This window comes from Onthophagus taurus, chromosome 3 (genome assembly GCF_036711975.1).
Source record: "Onthophagus taurus isolate NC chromosome 3, IU_Otau_3.0, whole genome shotgun sequence".
Classification (NCBI taxonomy): Eukaryota; Metazoa; Arthropoda; class Insecta; order Coleoptera; family Scarabaeidae; genus Onthophagus; species Onthophagus taurus.
The window spans coordinates 11,339,070-11,361,245 of NC_091968.1; the positions used below are offsets into that span (position 1 = coordinate 11,339,070).

The following is a 22,176-nucleotide window of genomic DNA, read 5'->3' on the forward strand; positions in this document are numbered from 1 at the left end:
AACATATAATTTTATCAGTAAAGCTCAGACAACTTACAACCGAATTCTCATATTCATCCAGAAATCCTCTATAATAAACAGCAGGAGGCTTATGCACACATCCAACACACAGACATTCGCAACCAAAACGAACTTTTACCCACAACTGCTCAATCTCGAAAGAAGACTGAATAATGGAGAACTCCAAAAAATCACGTAAAACAAAAGAAATCCCGCCACCTCTCGACCCCCGATCTCCACATGAAAAGTGTCAATATCCTGTAGCCAGGTTTCAGACAAGGTCAACACATCCACATTAGTATAAGCAATCATCCTACTCAAGTCAATTTTTGATCGCAACGATCTGATATTTAAATATATAATCTTTAGAAAATTGCACGTCATATCGTATAGAGAAACAGTATAAGAAAAATAGATAAAACCAAAGAATGAACAATGGGGTCATACACACTTATTAAATTTAGAGAAAATTTTTATGTAAAACGATATATGCAAGTATATGTATGAACACAAAGTAAACGAAATATTTTGATAAATTTTATATTTTGCGTAATTTGAAGTGGAAAATAGCAAGTATTCAAACGAAATAATATCGCGGCTTTTCTATGACGTGGGGAAGTGCACAGTCTGAAACAAGTTAAATTGTCCGTTAGATAGCGCTTGCGGTATAGCATTCCATTTAAAACAACGAAGTTGTGGTCTACTCCGGGGGACCGGAAGTAGGCCACCATCTTGAAAATACTTTAGATCGAAAGTTCGGTGTGAACCTCCCACATAAACTAAATTTCATAAATGTAGATGCAATGGAACAGAAATAAAACGGGTGTTGCCGACTTTTTGGCGGACACTGTATAATTAATGCTGGTATTGTTTCAAAAGTAGGCTGAACCTCCTTAGCGACATCTTTCAAATCGTCGTAAACAACCAATTTAATGCTATTTTGATATGAAATTGCTATATAATATCCTACGGCGGTATTACTATTTTGATTGCCCAAATATCCAGCGCAACCAACAACTTTAAATTGTTTATCCTGAATCTGTATATATTTAGGAATTTTATTGAGGGTAATTCAAGGTGATGCTGAGGCTGTCTCGAGTGCGAGAATTGGACCTAAAATTTAGAACCAGTAAGAACATTTAAAAAAATCAATACTAATCTTGGAAAATGTAAGTCACGTATCGGCAATTGACGTGTGTGACGAGGATCTATCAATTCTGGAAGCATACACCTTTATAAAACTGTTGTAATTTACTTTCCATATTGTCCTTCCAAAATTTCATACCATGTCTTATACAGGGTCATCCACGACGACTGTCCATTAGAACTTTACAGGTTCTGGCCAAAACAAAAATTTAAAAATTCAGATTTAAGTATTATTAATTTCGTTCTCTTCGACTAAAATATTTTCAGATTTCTAGAATTTCCGGTTATACCGGAAGTCGTCGCCTGCTTTATTTTTTTAAATAGAACCTGTATATTTTTACATATTTGGATTTGTCTGTTTTCAAGGTTTATGAATGACTTTACTTTTTGCAATTTGATTCGGCCGTTCTCGAGTTATTCGAATTTTTCTAGAAAAATCTGCTCCAGCAGACATTTGTTCAATAAATCAGAGAACACTCGATTTTTGGGATATCAATTTAGGATTCAGAACATGTTTAAGCAACATGATGGAGTATGTTATGGTCTAGAACGTTTGGTCACTTTACTACGGCACGTTAACTTTTCGAAATTTGGAAATACCATAACTTCATTTTTTTAAATGGCACCCCCATATTTTATTACTTAGTCGTCTTCGGTGTCTGATTTTACATCTTTTATATCCCATATGTCCTATACCTAACATTTATAGTTTGGGAGATAGTGTGTCATGAATACCTAGTGTGACCTAGTGTATAACCGTATGAACTGGCCTTTTGAAAATTTGCAGACTTCTGATGTTTGATGCCAGCTTTTTACTAAAATATTTTCAGGTTCCGGATGCTTGCGGTTACACCCTGTATTTCATAACATTTTTGATAAATTCACTCTCCATAAATTATTATCAAATTCAAATAATCCTCATTACTAAATTCCAAACGTGGCATTTCTTGAGAACAGATCACTACAAAAAGTAACCTAGTCATCACACCAACAGAAATAAACCATAGCTTTAGCAAATGTCAAACTGTTTACTCTTTCCTTACTGATCCTCTGATAATACATAACCACAACAACATTCCCAGCACAAAATTCCGGCGGTCAAAGTAGATGATTTATAAATTATAAAAAGTAACGTTGTAGTTGACATTTTTGATTGAAAAATGTTATAAAACTCAGGGTGTTCCATTTGAAATATAAAAATTGTCAACTCTTCCGGTGTAACCACAAGTACCCAGTACCTGAAAATACTTTAGTTAAAAAGCTGACATCAAGCATCACAAGTACAAATTTTCAAACCTCCACTTCATTCGGTTATTCACTAGGTCGCACTAGGTATTCATGACACACTATAGTCGAGCCGTCGAATTTGTGCAGTGGTAAATCACCGTGACAGGTACTTACAAAAAAAGGGGTAGTCGGTTCCTTCGTTATGTAACCGCCTACTCCCACCAGGGTCTTTAAGGCGCAGCTACACTATACGAGAATAAACCTTCCTTTACAGTCAAATAAGAAGTTATGAATACCGTTCACAGTGCATCAGCGGCTTTTCTTATTTTTTTGTCTCCAGTAACGCGCTCAGTGCGCACCCCCAGAAGGGGTGTGGTCACTTACTTTGACGAATCCGGACAGGGCGACCGACGATGTGAGAAATTTACCTACCTGTCACGGTGATTTATCACTGCACAAATTCGACGGCTCGACTATAGGTTAAATATCGATATATGTGTGCATTTTTCAAAAAACCCTAATTATTTCCTAAACTATAAATGTTAGGTATAGGACATATGGGATATAAAAGATGTAAAATGAGACACGAAGACGACTAAGTAATAAAATATGGGGGGTGCCATTTAAAGAAATGAAGTTACGGTACTTCCAAGTTTCGAAAAGGTAACGTGCCATAGTAAAGTGACCAAACGTTCTAGACAGCCATACTCGGCACCAAAACATACTACATCATGTTGCTTAAGCATGTTCTGAATCCTAAATTGATATCCCAAAAATCCAGTGTTCTCTGATTCGAATAACTCGAGAACGGCAGAATCAAATGGCAAAAAGTAAAGTCATTCATAAACCTTGAAAACAGACAAATCGAAATATGTAAAAATATACAGGTTGTTCCATTTGAAAAAATAAAGTAGGTGGCGACTTCCGGTATAACCGGAAGTGTTAGATATCTGAAAATATTTTAGTGGAAGAGAACGCAATAATACTTAAATCTGAATTTTCAAATTTTTATTTTGGCCAGAACCCTGTAAAGTTCTAATGGACGGTCGTCATGGATGACCCTGTATATGAAACTTGTAATGGATAGTTTATATCGGTCCATACCAGGTCCATACCACAAATATGCATCCTTTTCTGTTGGTAATTTTCAACTGTCCTTGTACTTGATAGTACCATTTATTTTTTTTATTTATTTTAAAACAGTCTCTTTCTTAATTCCATTTCCAAAATTTTTTTTTGTTTTATGGCATCCTTGGGATGCATATGGTATGCGAAGCAAGGGCATTTTTTTTCCACAACAACTCCTTGTTCCACTAAACCGTCTGGACTTGCCCCTAGGAAGCTGTACATACTCAGCGTCTATGAACAATTCGCACGTTACTATCATATTATCCTGTTTTTCTAACTGATGTATAGCATCAGTTAAGGCCCGTACAGACACGTTTAGTAATTTAGTAACTCGCCACGTGCGACAGTACAATTTAGTCGAGTAGTTTACTAAAACGATTTAGTCGAGTAGATCCATTTGATTCTATTTTTTCGGTCGAGTAGCGTACCCCCACTACTCACAACTACCACTAAACACGAGGGAACGCATAAATTTAGTTTGGTGAATTAGCAATTGTATTGTGAGCGATGACGTCGTCTGTTCATCTTGAGTACCACTAAAGTGTCTTGAGCGTATTAAATGTGGACAGTTGCCATCTACTAAACGTTCCAGTGGTAAGTGGCTACTCGCTACTCGACTAAATTATTAAACGTGTCTGTATGGGCCTTTAGATCTACTTACTGCATCACGCGATTAACGCGACAAATTTGTAAACTTTACGACAAATTATAACAAATTAAGCGACAATTTATGACGTCATTAGTGTTTTGTTATCTCCACTCTTTACCATAGATTCCCACTGTCAAGTTAGCACTACCTCAAAAATGTAATATTTCAAATATTGTTTATAAAAAAGGACGCGACAAATCTGTAAACTATACGACAAATTACAACAAATTAAGCGACAATTTATGACGTCATTAGTTTTTTGTTATCTCCACTCTTTACCATAGATTCCCACTGTCAAGTTAGCATTACCTCGAAAATGCAACATTTCATATATTGTTTATAAAAAAGGACGCGACAAATTTGTTAACTTTATGACAAATTACAACAAATTAAGCGACAATTAATGCAATAATTTTTTTTATTCAAATCGTAAGATGTAGTGCCAACTTGACAGAGGTGAATTAACCGGTCCCGGGTAATTCCCTTGGTAACACTGTACAACGTCCCCTTCAGCCCCTTCTTTCCACGTAGCACCTCCCTCTTACTTCCGTATAACAAAATCTTAATTAGAATAAGACGCGCTCTTCCCTCTTTCTTGGTAGAAGAATCATTTTCCGTCGCGCTTGACAAAGTAGTTTTTTTACCGGTTCGATGACACCATCAATATCAGCTGGTATTATGTTGATAGCCATGTGTCCCATGTGTTTAAAGAAAATATCCGTTACAAGAGAGACAACATCTTCTTCGTCATTCTCCTCAGCTCCGAAGAGACGTAAGTACGTACTATCGGCCAAACCTTATTTACTACATGGCGTAAGGGACAGAAAACAAATCCCCCGCACGGTCGCTTTGCCGAGTACGGCCGAAGAATCGAAGACTGGAGGGGCGTACTCATTTTCTCTCGAACCTTTGCTCTAGCCTTGTCGTCTCTTCAACCCTGAAGTGCCGGGCGCCCGATGCCAGCTTAAAGTCGAGCGCGCCTTGGATTCGAACAAAAATACACAATTTCGTTTTTACAATTCAAATAACTGTACCAATGTTATGACGTAGTCGATTTTAAAAATTCATAAAATAGTCAAATATATTCATTAAAATAAAATAATTGAACTTTAATAAGTGAAAAAAATTGCTTCTTAATTTTAAATACGTTTCTGTACTGTATATCTTCGTAAAGTTAAAGAATTTAGTTAAAATTCGATGTAAAAATCGTCTCTTAATTTCCATTAGTAATATTTTTTTTCTAATCTCATTTAAAATGGCATTTTAACCGTTTAATATTATAGGAAGTCTCAATAATTTCAAGCCATTTACGACCATTAATGCGTTTACGCACTGTTTCTTCACATTTTTTTGCGTATTTTTGACATAAGGCTTTTGCGAATTTTTTTTTCTTGAGTTGATATATTTTTTTTGTAATAAGTCTTAAAATTTTACAATAATTTCTCACCTTCATCGTAAAAGGGTAAACAATAAACTTTTTATTTTTTGTACACTTTAGTAATGTTAAAAAATTTATTACCTTATTCACATAAGGTAATATAAAATTTCTGTTGAAACTACCTGTAAACTGAATTTTATAGATTGTTATTTACGAGCATGATTATATTCCATATTATAATGAAAACCTATTTGATTTTAAGTATATAATTCATTTATTTACAAAGAAAATTTTATTAATAATAAAACATTTTATTATATATATATATTTTTTTTTTTTCCCGCGGGATGAAGAGTTTTATCTTTTTTTTGTCTTGAGGACCACAGCCAGGTATGCGCTTATTGTTTCCCACTTGGTTTTGTCGGTCAGCATTGAAAAAATTAAAAAGATTTCATCAAATATTAAGAACACTTTAATAATAAAAATTATACCTACTTAATAATGAATAAAATTTGTTATGTCAAAATTTAATAATGGGTGTATAACCCGTTATTATTTTGACATTCTTCTAATCGGGATGTCATTGAGTCGACCAATCGCTGACATAAATCCCCGCCACGAAGACTATCCCATTTCCGCATAACGTATTCTTCTAAAATAGCTCGGTCCCGAAATCGTTCGTCAAATTCCCACCCGCGTACCATATAACCCCACACCTCTTCAATGGGATTTAAATCGGGCCATTTTAATCGTTCTACGTTATTATTGTCTTGAAACCACTCCTCGACTAACCGAGCGGTATGGATGGGGCTGTTGTCTTGTATAAATGTTAGAACCTCCACCTCATCCTCAGGATATACTGCCCTCACACTTGGAATAAAAATTTCTTCCAAAACCCCAACATAATGCCGATCAGTAAATGTTGGGGGCGAAACTTTAACCAACGCTCCAGGCCCGGCATCGTTGATCCAACCCCATACACCTGATAAACAGTTATTGTGGTAATTGTAGTAATTCGTCAGATATCATCATCATAGAGTAGTTACAAGGTTCTAGAGCTTACCAAGTGAGACTCGTCCACTGGTTGCCATCGTAACGACATTTTCGGCGTCATATCTCGTCCCACTACGACGCCAAACTCGCTGTTTCGAATTTTGGGATGACAAAAACGTCTTTTCATCCGAAAATATGACACCTCGCCAATCCCGGTTTATATTTTCGTCACAAAATCTCAATCTGTGCTGGGCATTCTGGGGTGACAGCTGAATTTTTTCTGCCGGTATTCTAGCCCGCAAACCTATAAAATTATTAAAATTGTTTAGTCATTCTGCTATTTTCTATGTATTACTTTAAAATACCATTCTCGTTTAAACGGTTTCGAATAGTTTGAAGGGAGCAGTCGACTATTAATTCCTGCCGGATAGCTCTTGATGGGCAAGTTGGGTGCATACGAGCATAATTGACAATTCGCTCATCTTCATCGGCAGTTGTTTTTCTTGGCACTACTCGTGTGCTCTTTAAACCCCTCTCGCCATTCAAAGCGCCTCGCCTTATCCATTTGTTTACCGTCCATCTCTACCAACAAAGCGAAAAATAGAACCACAAAGAATTTCATGTTTTTAAAAATAATTGAAGTAACCCTTTTGATTAATATATTCCATTATTCTTGGCAAATCAAAATGATTATTATAGAGCTCCTTAAAATACACCCAAGTTTCATTTAAAATCGGGCAAATTTTACTTCAAATTCACACAGATTTTATTGCCTTCTAAAAACAAAATTGATGGGAAGATCAAAAGCACAAAATTATTTTATTAAAAGTTAAACTATTGTATATTTACATTGTCAAAATAATTGTAATTGGTAGATGATAAAATCGGAATTAAGCTTACTATATAATCATAATATTCAAAATTATTCAATCTTACCGACAAATTCACTTGGTTGCAAATTTGATGAATGGGTATTCCGGCCTCGGCCAGAGCACATATTCGCAGTCTTTGCGCAAAACTACTTTCCGGTTGACCTAACACCTTCATCGTGAATACTTAACACTAAATTATCACTACCTTAATACTCTAATTTAACACTACCAAAAGCAAAAAAAACAAGAAACCGCTACGAAAAATAACAATAAATTAATACTATCTTAATATAAAAATAACGCAGTCGTAAGACTATCAAAATCAAATATAAAGAAGAAAACGCTCAGCAAAAAATAGCAAAACACTATCAACAACCGCTCACGATCGCCAAAAGCAAAGTGATGTCCAAACGAAACTTAAAAGAATAAATACCATCAAAAAATTTAAATTCTAGGTAATTGCGTTATCTCATTTTTTTATGACCATCGCAAACCCTTTGTAAAATCTTACCGCGCGACATTTAAAGAGACGGGGATGTTTCCCACAATTGGATGGTAACAGCTGACAAACTCTAAACGAAAATGAAAATAAATATTTTGTTGTATTTTATTATGAATGATTTAATTAAGGAATTCCGTAAAATTTTGACAGATAATAATTTTCAATCAAAAGGAAGCGTTACAATAATAATTACAATAAACTATTTTTAATATATTTTTAATACTTTTTTTTTAAAATATTTATTATAACAATAAATAACATAAATAATAATAAATATAATAATAAATAAAAAAATGAGATAACGCAATTACCTAGAATTTAAATTTTTTGATGGTATTTATTCTTTTAAGTTTCGTTTGGAAATCACTTTGCTTTTGGCGATCGTGAGCGGTTGTTGATAGTGTTTTGCTATTTTTTGCTGAGCGTTTTCTTCTTTATATTTGATTTTGATAGTCTTACGACTGCGTTATTTTTATATTAAGATAGTATTAATTTATTGTTATTTTTCGTAGCGGTTTCTTGTTTTTTTTGCTTTTGGTAGTGTTAAATTAGAGTATTAAGGTAGTGATAATTTAGTGTTAAGTATTCACGATGAAGGTGTTAGGTCAACCGGAAAGTAGTTTTGCGCAAAGACTGCGAATATGTGCTCTGGCCGAGGCCGGAATACCCATTCATCAAATTTGCAACCAAGTGAATTTGTCGGTAAGATTGAATAATTTTGAATATTATGATTATATAGTAAGCTTAATTCCGATTTTATCATCTACCAATTACAATTATTTTGACAATGTAAATATACAATAGTTTAACTTTTAATAAAATAATTTTGTGCTTTTGATCTTCCCATCAATTTTGTTTTTAGAAGGCAATAAAATCTGTGTGAATTTGAAGTAAAATTTGCCCGATTTTAAATGAAACTTGGGTGTATTTTAAGGAGCTCTATAATAATCATTTTGATTTGCCAAGAATAATGGAATATATTAATCAAAAGGGTTACTTCAATTATTTTTAAAAACATGAAATTCTTTGTGGTTCTATTTTTCGCTTTGTTGGTAGAGATGGACGGTAAACAAATGGATAAGGCGAGGCGCTTTGAATGGCGAGAGGGGTTTAAAGAGCACACGAGTAGTGCCAAGAAAAACAACTGCCGATGAAGATGAGCGAATTGTCAATTATGCTCGTATGCACCCAACTTGCCCATCAAGAGCTATCCGGCAGGAATTAATAGTCGACTGCTCCCTTCAAACTATTCGAAACCGTTTAAACGAGAATGGTATTTTAAAGTAATACATAGAAAATAGCAGAATGACTAAACAATTTTAATAATTTTATAGGTTTGCGGGCTAGAATACCGGCAGAAAAAATTCAGCTGTCACCCCAGAATGCCCAGCACAGATTGAGATTTTGTGACGAAAATATAAACCGGGATTGGCGAGGTGTCATATTTTCGGATGAAAAGACGTTTTTGTCATCCCAAAATTCGAAACAGCGAGTTTGGCGTCGTAGTGGGACGAGATATGACGCCGAAAATGTCGTTACGATGGCAACCAGTGGACGAGTCTCACTTGGTAAGCTCTAGAACCTTGTAACTACTCTATGATGATGATATCTGACGAATTACTACAATTACCACAATAACTGTTTATCAGGTGTATGGGGTTGGATCAACGATGCCGGGCCTGGAGCGTTGGTTAAAGTTTCGCCCCCAACATTTACTGATCGGCATTATGTTGGGGTTTTGGAAGAAATTTTTATTCCAAGTGTGAGGGCAGTATATCCTGAGGATGAGGTGGAGGTTCTAACATTTATACAAGACAACAGCCCCATCCATACCGCTCGGTTAGTCGAGGAGTGGTTTCAAGACAATAATAACGTAGAACGATTAAAATGGCCCGATTTAAATCCCATTGAAGAGGTGTGGGGTTATATGGTACGCGGGTGGGAATTTGACGAACGATTTCGGGACCGAGCTATTTTAGAAGAATACGTTATGCGGAAATGGGATAGTCTTCGTGGCGGGGATTTATGTCAGCGATTGGTCGACTCAATGACATCCCGATTAAAAGAATGTCAAAATAATAACGGGTTATACACCCATTATTAAATTTTGACATAACAAATTTTATTCATTATTAAGTAGGTATAATTTTTATTATTAAAGTGTTCTTAATATTTGATGAAATCTTTTTAATTTTTTCAATGCTGACCGACAAAACCAAGTGAGAAACAATAAGCGCATACCTGGCTGTGGTCCTCAAGACGAAAAAGATAAAACTCTTCATCCCGCGGGATGAAGAGTCCCTTCCAAAGCCGGTAAGTTGAGACAACCTTAATAAAATTAATATTAACCATCAATATTTTTTTTGTTGCAATTGAATCCTGGATATAACGACTTCCGCAGAAATCCGGGTGGTCCGGGAGAAGAGTTGAAGAATTGTAGTCCCACACTCCCGGCCGAAATACGATTTTTCCGACCCACGAACTATAGGCGCCATCAGTAGGCCGGGGTGCGTAAGGCATTTTCCCGTATGTGAATAAGGTAATAAATTTTTTAACATTACTAAAGTGTACAAAAAATAAAAAGTTTATTGTTTACCCATTTACGATGAAGGTGAGAAATTATTGTAAAATTTTAAGACTTATTACAAAAAAAATATATCAACTCAAGAAAAAAAAATTCGTAAAAGCCTTATGTCAAAAATACGCAAAAAAATGTGAAGAAACGGTGCGTAAACGCATTAATGGTCGTAAATGGCTTGAAATTATTGAGACTTTCTATAATATTAAACGGTTAAAATGCCATTTTAAATGAGATTAGAAAAAAAATATTACTAATGGAAATTAAGAGACGATTTTTACATCGAATTTTAACTAAATTCTTTAACTTTACAAAGATATACAGTACAGAAACGTATTTAAAATTAAGAAACAATTTTTTTCACTTATTAAAGTTCAATTATTTTATTTTAATGAATATATTTGACTATTTTAGGAATTTTTAAAATTGACTACGTCATAACATTGGTACAGTTATTTGAATTGTAAAAACGAAATTGTGTATTTTTGTTCGAATCCAAGGCGCGCTCGACTTTAAGCTGGCATCAGGCGCCCGGCACTTCAGGGTTGAAGAGACGACAAGGCTAGAGCAAAGGTTCGAGAGAAAATGAGTACGCCCCTCCAGTCTTCGATTCTTCGGCCGTACTCGGCAAAGCGACCGTGCGGGGGATTTGTTTTCTGTCCCTTACGCCATGTAGTAAATAAGGTTTGGCCGATAGTACATTATTCCTACGACTGTATTGGTCCAACTCGTCAACTTTTTTGGCACATTCCATCCTTATCTCACCATTCTCCTTCCTCAAATCAACTACACCCATACCTCGCTATACGGCCGCTCTTTATGCAGCATTTCGCTATAGCGGCCCTCTTTAATTAAGGCACGTTTTCGATTTACGGCCTAAAATATTTCGCTATAACGTCAAAAAAAACTTTTTTTCGATGTATTAGAATAATTGATCCCATCTAGGCCGTAAAGCGAGGTATGGGTGTACTTCCGCATTTAAAACCTTAATTTTTTCTTCATACTTATTGATAACAACTTGTAATTGTTTGTCCACTATGGTCGTAATTGCGAGAGTAATCTGTTCTAATTGTAAGATTTCCCTCGTTTGAAATACCTCGACAATAATTTCTTCTATCTCCGTTGTTTGTGATCGCGATAAAACCATGATGTGGTAGATTTATAAATTTAAGATTAAATAAGATGAGAATAAAAGAAAGGGAATTTGAAGCACTGCACTATCACACACAGATTAGTATGCGGTATCACTTGTGTACTGGGAACTTTTTGATAAGACACAACTTGTTTTAATTTAATAAACGATCAGAGCCACAACATGCGTGCCATCTACTCGATCGCCATGTTTTCAATGTCTAGGACAGTCTAGGAGTAGCTGTAATAAATAGAAAGCCAAAGCGAAGTAATCTCGGAGAAACATAAACACCTATAGAATCGTCAAGCATTGGAGAATTAAATTTATTGACACTCTGATGCCCATCAGGGCCTCCTCAACCTCAATCCTGTCAAACTGCATCTGGCTCAAAGGAAGGGCATCCGTTTCCACACAATCTCGAAGAATGAGCATACTTCGACACCGTCACCGACAACAGTGTAGAAGGACTGACATCCGCACGCTTCTGCTTAAACTTAGTAAAAGCCCAAAAACCTTTGGATTAGATTGGATATTGCTTTCAACTCTTCTGACATGCTCCATGTAATTAAGATGGATTAGATACTTCGTAGGACTCCTTAGAATTGAAAAAGGAGGGTAGTCAAGTCGGTTGTCAAAACGTTTCTATTTACAGTGCGCCCTCCTTTTCTCTCAAATTGTTTTAATGGTTTTTAATCAAATAAAAACAGTTTAAACCTTTATCACGTAACGAAACTAATTTTGTAATAGTAATTTTAACCTATTAATAAAATCATTTAGTTATAAAGGAATTAGTAATTGTAGATAATCGATAATGAGTAGAAGTCATTAATGATTAACTCCCGAAATATTTGGACACCTTTAAACATTAACTTTTGGTGACCACACAGTTTTCTGTAACTGTTAAATTTAAAGGGCAATGCGGTTGCTGGTTTTCACGTGATCGCCGCATGGTCGGTCTTTACAGGTCATATAAGCATCCATCGAGTATTTCGTCTGCCAGTAGACTTTATAAACGAGTTATAAGCGTATCTAACTCGTAACATAACTATTTAATAATATTAATTCAATTTTTACAATATAAATTAGTGTTAAAAAAAGTTTAATGAGAGTAAGTTGTTTTTATTACGAGAAAATCTTTAAAAAAGATCAAAATGTTATCGTTTCGTTCAATAATTATTACAAAATTAGGTCTATTTCTTCTCTTAAAAATAAACATTCTTGTTATTTGCCTTTCAGAAACGTCTCTGATATGACCATGGATTATTACTTGATTCCGTTAATATCGCTTAGTTTATTATTATCCAGCATTGCTTCTAGTGATAATTTAAACAATGGTATGTATTTGTTTGATTATTTAATTGTTTCGTTCATAACAAAATGATTTTAGATACATTTAAAAATGTTCAAATATCGCAAGATGAATTACAAGACACGATAGATTTCGCTAAATTAATTTTGGGGAAATCTGAGAATTTAGAAACAAGATTAAATTGGGCTGGGGTCAATTTAAAAAAAACTAATTTGGAATTTAAACTTTTTTTGCAAAATGCTCCCGATCAGGATGCTTTAAACCAAGCTTATTACGCCTATCTTATTAAATTAACAACAAACCAACTAAAACAAACATTATGTAGAAGGTAAATATTTAATAATTAAATTTTGTTTGTGGCTAACTTCACTAAATTAAAATTTTCTACTTTATCGATATGTCAAATTTAATAAAACTAACCTATTTAAAATTTAAATTTATCTTATTTTTTTAGATTGAATCTTGTTCATAAAAACGAAGAATGTTTAAATCTTTTATCAACGATAAAACTCGACGAATATATTCCGTATTGCTCAATTCGTTCAGAAAATATAAATAACACCTGCTTAAATAATCCAATTTATCGGTCGATTGATGGAAGTTGTAACCACAAAAATAATCCGATTAAAGGTAAAAGTCAAACAGCTTATAAACGCTTGGTTAATTCAACGATATATTGGGATGGTCTTGAATTCATCACATCTTCGTATTTATCACCAAGAAAAATCTCCTTGGATTTATTTCAAAATCAAAATAATCTTGATGGAAGATTCACTTTTAGTTTAATTGAATGGGCAGAGTTTATTTTCAACGATTTATTTCATACCGTTTCAAGAAAAATGGGTAATTACTTTTAAAAACATTAAATTTTTTTTAAATATTTTTTTTTAGTGCATAACTCCAAAAATATTACTTGTTGTGCCCCCGATGGTTATAAACTCCCCCCTAGACATCAACACCCGTTTTGTTTACCAATAGAAATCCCAGATAACGACGATTTCTATTCAAAATTTAACATAAAATGTCTTTCATATGTAAGATCTCTACCTGCAATATCAGATGATTGCACTTTAGGTCGAATAGAGCAAGTAAATACCCAAAAGAATTACATAAAATAAAAATTAATTCTTTTAATGTTTAGATGAATCAAGCGACGCATTACTTGGATGCTTCAAATATTTATGGAAGTGATTCAAAAAAGTCGCATGATTTACGAATACACAAAGACGGATTTTTAAAATTCCAAGTTAATAATGGAATGTTTTTACCATTTACTAATTCAAATGAAATGTGTAATTCAACTTGTTTTGATGGGGCCGAACCAAGATTAAATTCCCAACCTTTATTAACAACTTTACATACTTTATTTTTACGCGAACACAATCGTATCGCAAAAGAATTAAAAAACATAAATCAAGATTGGAACGATAACGAGCTATTCGAAGAAACAAGAAGGATTGTCATCGCTGAAATACAACGTATTACTTACAAAGAGTTTTTGCCTATTATTTTAGGCGAAAACTTTTATAAAAAAACGATTAATGATAATTTAGAAAAGCAATTTGACGAAGATGTTGATCCGAGAGTTAGTAATAGTTTTGCAACAGCCGCGTCTAAATTCTTTATAACTGCGTACGATGAAACAATTAATTTATACGATGAAAATAATAACCTTAATGAAAAAATTGATTTGAAAAAAATTTTTGGGGAAGAATTTTTAATGGATATTAAAAATTTTGATAAGTTTTTGATGACACTTTCAAACCAGCCGATTCAAAGAGTCGATTTATATGTTCCAAATGATATAAAAAATCATTTCCTTGAAAAAAACAATTACGGCTTAGATTTTATAAGTTTAATAATTCAAAGAGGACGTGATCACGGTTTATTACCTTACACTAACTACAGGGAACTTTGTGGATTAAAAGAAGTTAATACTTTTGATGATTTGTACCCGTTAATATCGAATGAAACCATAAAAAATTTAATGAAACTCTACAACAACCCAAAAAAAATTGATTTATTCGTTGGGGGAGTTGCAGAAACAAGTTATCCGGATGGAATTTTAGGACCTACATTTTCTTGTATCATTGCCGACCAATTTCTAAGATCACAAAGAGGTGATAAATATTTTTATACGAATAAAAATCAACCAAAACCGTTCACGCACGATCAATTAAAAGAAATTGAAAATGTGAGTTTAGCCGGGATATTTTGTGTTAATAGCAACATTAAAAAAATTCAAAGGAACGTTTTTAAGATGACCGATTTTGGGTAAGATTAAAATGTTGATTTTCGAAGAAGCTAATTTTTTTTATTTTAGGAATGAGAAAGTGGATTGTTCTGAAATACCAAAGATTAATTTGGAGTATTGGAGTGAAAATATGATATTTTAAAAGATTTATACCGAGAATTTCATATACAGAGTGTCCATTATGTATGGAATATAGTATACAATGTGTCAATTGTCTGGAATATAACCAATAACTTCGCCATTTGTGGTTTTAAAGAGAAATGTTTTAAATAAAAAATTCTTTATTAATTGTGGGGCCTTTCTTTGGCGATATTTGCTTGTTTGCATTGTTTTTTGTTTCGTTGCTATGGCAACCAACACTGTTATTTTAAATTGACTGGATAGATTTTTTTTGCATATTTTGGTAGAAGATAAATCCCTAAGGATGACCTTGATGAACATATCAAATCATATGGTTGTATAAGAAAAAAATTGTTTAAATGTAAAAAAATTGACAGTTTAAAGAATTTAGACAACCTAAGCCTTGACGTCACAGAGATGGGCGGAGCTTATACTGACTCCAAACATTTTCGTTGCTAACGATAAATCGCCATATGCAATTTTTCAATTAGTGTTAAAATAAAATAAAGTGACATTTTAATTGACATTTTTATAGCGATTTATTATTACCAACTGTGGTTAGCAATGAAATTCTTTAGAGTTTATATAAGCTCCGCCCATCTCTGTGACGTCAGACTTAGGCACTCTGTTACACCTAGTTGAGATAATAATAATAATAATAATAATACTTTATTGAGCTTCTCAATTACAGTAATAAAGTAACAGTATCCTTTACATTAAATGTGCTCAATATGAGTTAGTTCGGTTTTCACCGTTCTTCCACTAACCCATCACAACGAAAAAAAAAAAAACAAAAAGAAAAACAAAACAACGATTTCAATTACATAACCGTAATCGCACTGTAATATACATACATTATAACCTAATAAATCTACCGATGCAAACAAAAGAAAAATATGAAATATGTCGCTCCCTCCCACTTCTACAGATTCCCGTGTCCCTGTATTAACACTGTCCTTAATCGCCTCTTAAACTGCCACTCAGACGAGCACACTCGAACACTCATAATAACATTAAATATTTTACTAATTTGATAGGTAAAACTGTTTTTAAAGAATTCAGTTCTGTGTATGGGCGGCGTTATCGTACCTTTAAATCTTATATTAAGATTGTGCACGTCCGAGCGGAAGGTAATTTTATCATACAAATATGTAGGTTTCTCCTTGGTGACCACATTGCGAAACAACAATGCCGAATGCGCCAAATGTCGCGACTACATGTCCATCCAGCCGATTTCCGACAGTTTACTACTTACATGGTCCCTTCGCCTCAACCCAAACAATAGTCTTATACAGGAGTTTTGAACTGTTTGAATCTTAATAATACAAGCAATCCGCAAAATTAGTACGATACGATTACTATGTGACAGCATAGTGTCACATAGTAATCGTTTAGTTGTTCTATTGATGTACTCTCGGTTGCAATAAATCAATTTCAATGACGCATATGCTTTTTGTACACACTTATTAACATGAGAATCAAACTTTAAATTTTCGTCAAGAATTACTCCTAAATCTTTTGCTGATTTACTAATTATCAATTGCTTACTGTTGATTTCAATTTTGATTTTATTTTGTAATTTAATTTTAAGTTTTCTGGGACCAAACAGCATTAATTCTGTTTTTTGCGGGCCCCTCGGAAACCCGTACCAATCTTTGCAAGTCTTCATTAATTTTTGCGCACGCCACATCCACCTCCGATTCAGTGAATGAATGGTATATTTGTGTGTCGTCAGCATACCAATGGGCACTGCAATACCGAATTCTGTCTTTGAATTGACTTGTATATACTATACAACAAGGGCGGCTTAGAAAAGCAACCATTTGTTACGACTTGCTGTTCCCTATCAGACAAGTAACTCATCAAAAGACCTACTGCTGGTTGACTCACCCCAATATGATACAAAATTGAGGACAACATTTTATGATTCATCCTGTCAAATGCCTTCAAATAATCAAGCAACACACAGTACCGTTACTTTACCGCTATCGGACGCCCTCAGTACATCATCCACTATGTTAAGCAAAGCCGTAGCGCAGCCATAACCCGCTCTGAAACCAGATTGCGTTTCTGGCAACAATTTATGTTTGTGAACAAACGCCTGGAGCTGCTCACACATAATTTTCTCCAGCACCTTAGACAACACTAGTAGAATGCTAATCGGACGTAAATCAGCAAATGAATCTGGCTTTTTTTTCTTTGGTAATGGAACTATTTTCGCCTTTTTCCAAGCGTCTGGAAATCGACCGTCCGACAAACAGCAATTAACTATGTCTTTATTTTGAGGTATTATGTGAGGGCAACAGTAATTAATCATTTTAATATTAAGTCCATCTAATCCTGTGGCGTTGCTTCTTATGCAGTTAATAACTTCCTCTATTTTAGCATCACTGACACATTCAAAATTGAAAATATGTTTTGTGACTACATTATTCATATAAGATTGATATAGATCTCTGTCAATGTCCCCATTCAGAGGAGCTATATTTGTGAAATAGTTGTTAATTTGATCCGAGTCAGCAAGCTGCTCAGGAATACTGTCAGTTGTGCGAGTTAAAATTAATAATAATCTTTATTATCCCAACGGATTACAATCCAATAAAGAGATAATATTATATAAATCAACAATAATCAATTCTAAAAGAAAAGACGAAATAAGACAAAGAATAAAAAAACAAAAAAGATAAACAAAAAAGAAAATCAAGAACAAACTGTCGCTCGACCGAATTTGCTGCACGTATTAGTTTGTTTATCGGAGAGTTTAGCCCCACATTGGTGTTAGTACGATTTGTTAGTACGCATTTATCCGCGGCACCCTCACATTCAATTGAGCTGGTATTTCCGATGCAACTAGCACACCCGACATCACACCACGCACAAACTTCGCAGACAACAATCTTCTACGGTCCTCAAGGCTCCGGGGGCTATATCGTTGTAGCAGATTTATATAGTTTAGTTCTCCTCTAGGTGGATAATACCCAGAATCGAGGTAGTGGATAAATCTAATGAACTTCCTCTGTACTTTCTCGATGGTAGCAATTTGCGTTAAATAAGATGGGGTCCACACAATGCAGCAATATTCAAGTTTACTCCGTACCAGCGTAAAATAAAGATCTATTATTGTTTTTAAATTCGTAAATTCCAACGTATTTCTAGTGATAAACCCCAACGTTCTGAGGGCACCAACCGATGTTCTGTCGATATGTTCATTGAAGGACAAATCAACGCAAATTGATCAAACCACCCTCCAAGATCTTTTACTGTTGAGATACGCAACAAGTGATCCATGCCAAGCACATAATCGAAAAGTATGGTATTACGTTTTTGACTGTATGTCATTACCTGACATTTAAGAGTATTTAAAGCTAATTATTGATCAAACCACCCTCCAAGATCTTTTACTGTTGAGATACGCAACAAGTGATCCATGCCAAGCACATAATCGAAAAGTATGGTATTACGTTTTTGACTGTATGTCATTACCTGACATTTAAGAGTATTTAAAGCTAATTATTGATCAAACCACCCTCCAAGATCTTTTACTGTTGAGATACGCAACAAGTGATCCATGCCAAGCACATAATCGAAAAGTATGGTATTACGTTTCTGACTGTATGTCATTACCTGACATTTAAGAGTATTTAACAAATAAATGAATTAATGAAAACAAAAATTAGGTTTGGATAAAAAATTTAATCCTCTCTCTAGTAGGTTAGGTTGAGCTATGGGGTTTTAAAAGCATGGTGAAATTTACTAAACAAAATTTACGAAAAATGCTAGGTACCAATAACTTTTATCAAAGTCAACATATTTTTTCACATACAATTAACAGGTGCAATAAAAACTATAGCATTCCATTTAAAATAACGAAGTTGTGGTCTACTTCCGGGGGACCGAAAGTGGCCACCATCTTGAAAATACTTTAGATCGATAGGTCGGTATGAACCTCCCACATAAACTAAATTTCAGAAATGTAGATGCAATGGAACAGAAATAAAACGGGTGTTGCTGACTTTTTGGCGGACACTGTATATTGGGGTACTTATATTGCGTAAAAGCTGTAAAAAATTGGATTTTCGTAGATTCTCTTGTGGTGAGCAAGATACCTCTGGACCACTTCATCTGAAATTAAAACACCAAAGAAATCTCGTTAATATATTACTGTAGGGACCTCGTGAACGAAGCGTTTATGAAAATTGGGTTTTTTTCAATAAATGACGACGATATTTTAAAAAATGTCGATTTTCGATGGAAAAAAAATGTCACTAAAACTGTTAATTTTTGTGCATATAAAATTCCCTTCGTTGACGAGGGAAAATAAATGTAATGTGAAATAAACTCGTGAAAGATTCGAACCGATCGATGAAATGATTTTCGAGAAATCATGCTGTTTTTTCGGACTTACACAGTGTCATCTATTCCTGGGCCATAAAGACTCCCCTCTACATTTGCGGTATGCTCCAGATGGTCTTTTTGGCACTTTCGAGCAACTCTTCCCTCTTGAGTAGCGTTTTGCACACGCTGCTCACTGATTAATATGCGCTGTTCGTCTGCTTTAGTGATGTATGCATGAGCGTGATGGCCACAGGGTATTACTAACACCTCGAACATCTTCAAGATGACTACATTTCGTTAAAAATGCAAGCAGCTGCGTACGCTGCAATTTGAACCGGTAGTACGCCCCCAAGAAGATTCTTCGGGCTTATTTTCCAAATAAGTTGATTGTATCTCTCGTTGTTGTTCTGTGTAAATCCGTCTTTCTAGCAACCCTTCTTTGGAAAGATCTTCATAAATCGGCTTTATAGCCGTTAAAATATCTTGAGGAAGAGGCTTGTAGCTGCGCACAAATGCCGGAATTTTATTTGTTTTCCTTTTACCGCTAGAGGATTCAGGCAGCTCCGCGAGAGCTTTTTGCCATTCACACCATGAATCACTACCGACAGGGCATTTTTCGTGTTGCGGGTGCTTGTCAGTGGAAGCATAATGAAAATACGTTGCCCAAATATCATTATACATTTTCTGAATTGAGTCAGGATTACGTCGAATTGCCAGTCCGTAATATGTCGTCAATTTGTCGATCAATTTAGCAGTAAGTTTTCCTTTGCCACCAAGACCTTTACTGTTCTTTTTCATATTACGCACTCTAGTGCCCATTCGTTTTTGCACATGCCCAATGCACTCCTTTTTTGGATTTCGAGATCTTTATACGGTGATTTATTTCGAATAGAAGCATACGTTTTTGAATCGCCGTCTAATATGTAATTCGCGTATTTTACGTTGTGCAATTCTGTAGAATGTTGGAAGTTGGAACATCTCAACTACTGCGTCCACCTCCATTTTCCCAGATGATCGTGATGTTCGTGATTAGCAGAACATTTATCTTGATGTACTCTCTTTTTCTCTTCATACGCAGCCGTATCACTTTCTTTTTCCCACATTTCGGACCACTTACAATAAGCACTTTTTATCACAATGTCAATTATCTTGCCTGTATGATACCCAATCAGTGAAGAAACTCCATACAGGGAAGAGAAACCACGTTTCTTCCACGTCTCATCGCCCTACACTGTCAAATGATGTTTATTTGGTCTATCAGTATTTTTTATTTCTTCTCGTACAGCATAACACATAAGACTATCGAATACTGCTTTTACAGACTCATATAATGTGTTTCACTATAATGTAATAAGTACTTTGGCTCAAGAATTGTAGCATGTCCATGAGCCCACAAAATTTTTCACATTCCGCTGCTCCTAAGCCAAGTAATCGCATTTTCAATATAAACCGTCTATTTATTTCGTAGGATTGATTTATAAAATAAGGAATTGATTTGTTGCTGCACACATTGCTTACAAGATAATGCAACTTTAAAACCAAGTCCACATGTTTCTATTGGTGCAAATTTAACATTACCATTGCAAGTTTTACACTTTACAAATTGTGAAAGGGTTTGAAACACCAATATAAAGTTTATAATACGATAGTCTATAGAATTATCAACCGGCACATTCAGTTCGTCACAACGTTTTAATTTCTTTCGAGACGTAATAAAACTGCTTTCGTCGATTTTTGGATTGAAATAATGGGCACGTTCAGCCGGTGTCAACTGTTGAGTTGCTATATTAGCAGTCGCGGCTGAACTATACGCTAAGTAAGCGCTGTTTAGTAAATATTTCAGCATAAGTAATCTGCGCTTAGTTTGTCAGCGGTTGTGAAAGTCTAGGTTAGTATTAAGATTTTTTGTTTCTCCCCTTTAATTTTGAAAACTGACAAAACTGTATGAAAATGAATATTGTTAATGCAGAAACGCATCATCCACTATCTCTTGTAAGAGCACAAAATTTTTGAAAATATTATTGTTGGCCATAGTTTTAGGTTATGCAGAACCGCTAATTCTCAATTGCTTGTTCAGCCGATTTCGTTCCTCTGTATTGAAGCTCATACAGCTAGCTGAATGATTTAAGGATGGACTTTAGCTGTCAAAACTCGTAACATGTATGGAGATTGTCTATTCAGTGGATGAGGCGCAAATCAGATTATTTTTAATTTTATGTAATGTTGATGTAATGTTGGATGCAGAACTGACTATTTCAATTTATTTGAAAATGCGAATATTTTGAATACGCGATATTAGTCGTACCATTGACTATTTTATACCAGACTGCTAACCGCTACGTAAAAATTGGCTGGTGGATTTTATAATAATAATGGATATGAAAATTGTTTAGTATTTCTTTTTTAATTAATAAATACAATTTTATTGTATGAAAACATTATACGTTTTCCGTAAAAACCGGTTGTTTCTACCAGTTTATTTTCATTAAAAAGTATAATTAATTTTTAGAGAAATTTTTTCAATACTTTGAACAATTTTAAGAGTTGTTCTAT

The 22,176-nt window shown here is 34.4% G+C and overlaps 1 protein-coding gene across 2 annotated transcripts; it reads left to right on the forward strand.

Moving 5' to 3' along the window:
• The first annotated feature begins 4,804 nt into the window (after positions 1-4,804).
• Positions 4,805-15,456, forward strand: LOC111417465 (salivary peroxidase/catechol oxidase-like). 2 transcript variants are annotated; one of them, XM_071195093.1, is made up of 7 exons: positions 4,805-4,922; positions 12,842-12,939; positions 12,993-13,242; positions 13,369-13,757; positions 13,806-14,002; positions 14,056-15,188; positions 15,238-15,456. In XM_071195093.1, the coding sequence occupies exons 2-7, from the start codon at positions 12,855-12,857 to the stop codon at positions 15,308-15,310; spliced, it is 2,127 nt and encodes a 708-aa protein (XP_071051194.1). In that variant the 5' UTR covers positions 4,805-4,922; positions 12,842-12,854; the 3' UTR covers positions 15,311-15,456. The 2 variants fall into 2 exon arrangements, with proteins under 2 accessions (XP_071051194.1, XP_022905517.2); XM_023049749.2 differs by lacking the exon at positions 4,805-4,922 and adding an exon at positions 12,604-12,713.
• Positions 15,457-22,176: the final 6,720 nt, after the last annotated feature.

Coding starts and splice junctions, on each gene's coding strand:
- LOC111417465 (XM_071195093.1), top strand. CDS start 12,855: ATGACCATGGATTATTACTTGATTCCGTTAATATCGCTTAGTTTATTA. Junction 12,940..12,992: donor TAGTGATAATTTAAACAATG/GTATGTATTTGT, acceptor AAATGATTTTAG/ATACATTTAAAAATGTTCAA. Junction 13,243..13,368: donor AAACAAACATTATGTAGAAG/GTAAATATTTAA, acceptor TTATTTTTTTAG/ATTGAATCTTGTTCATAAAA.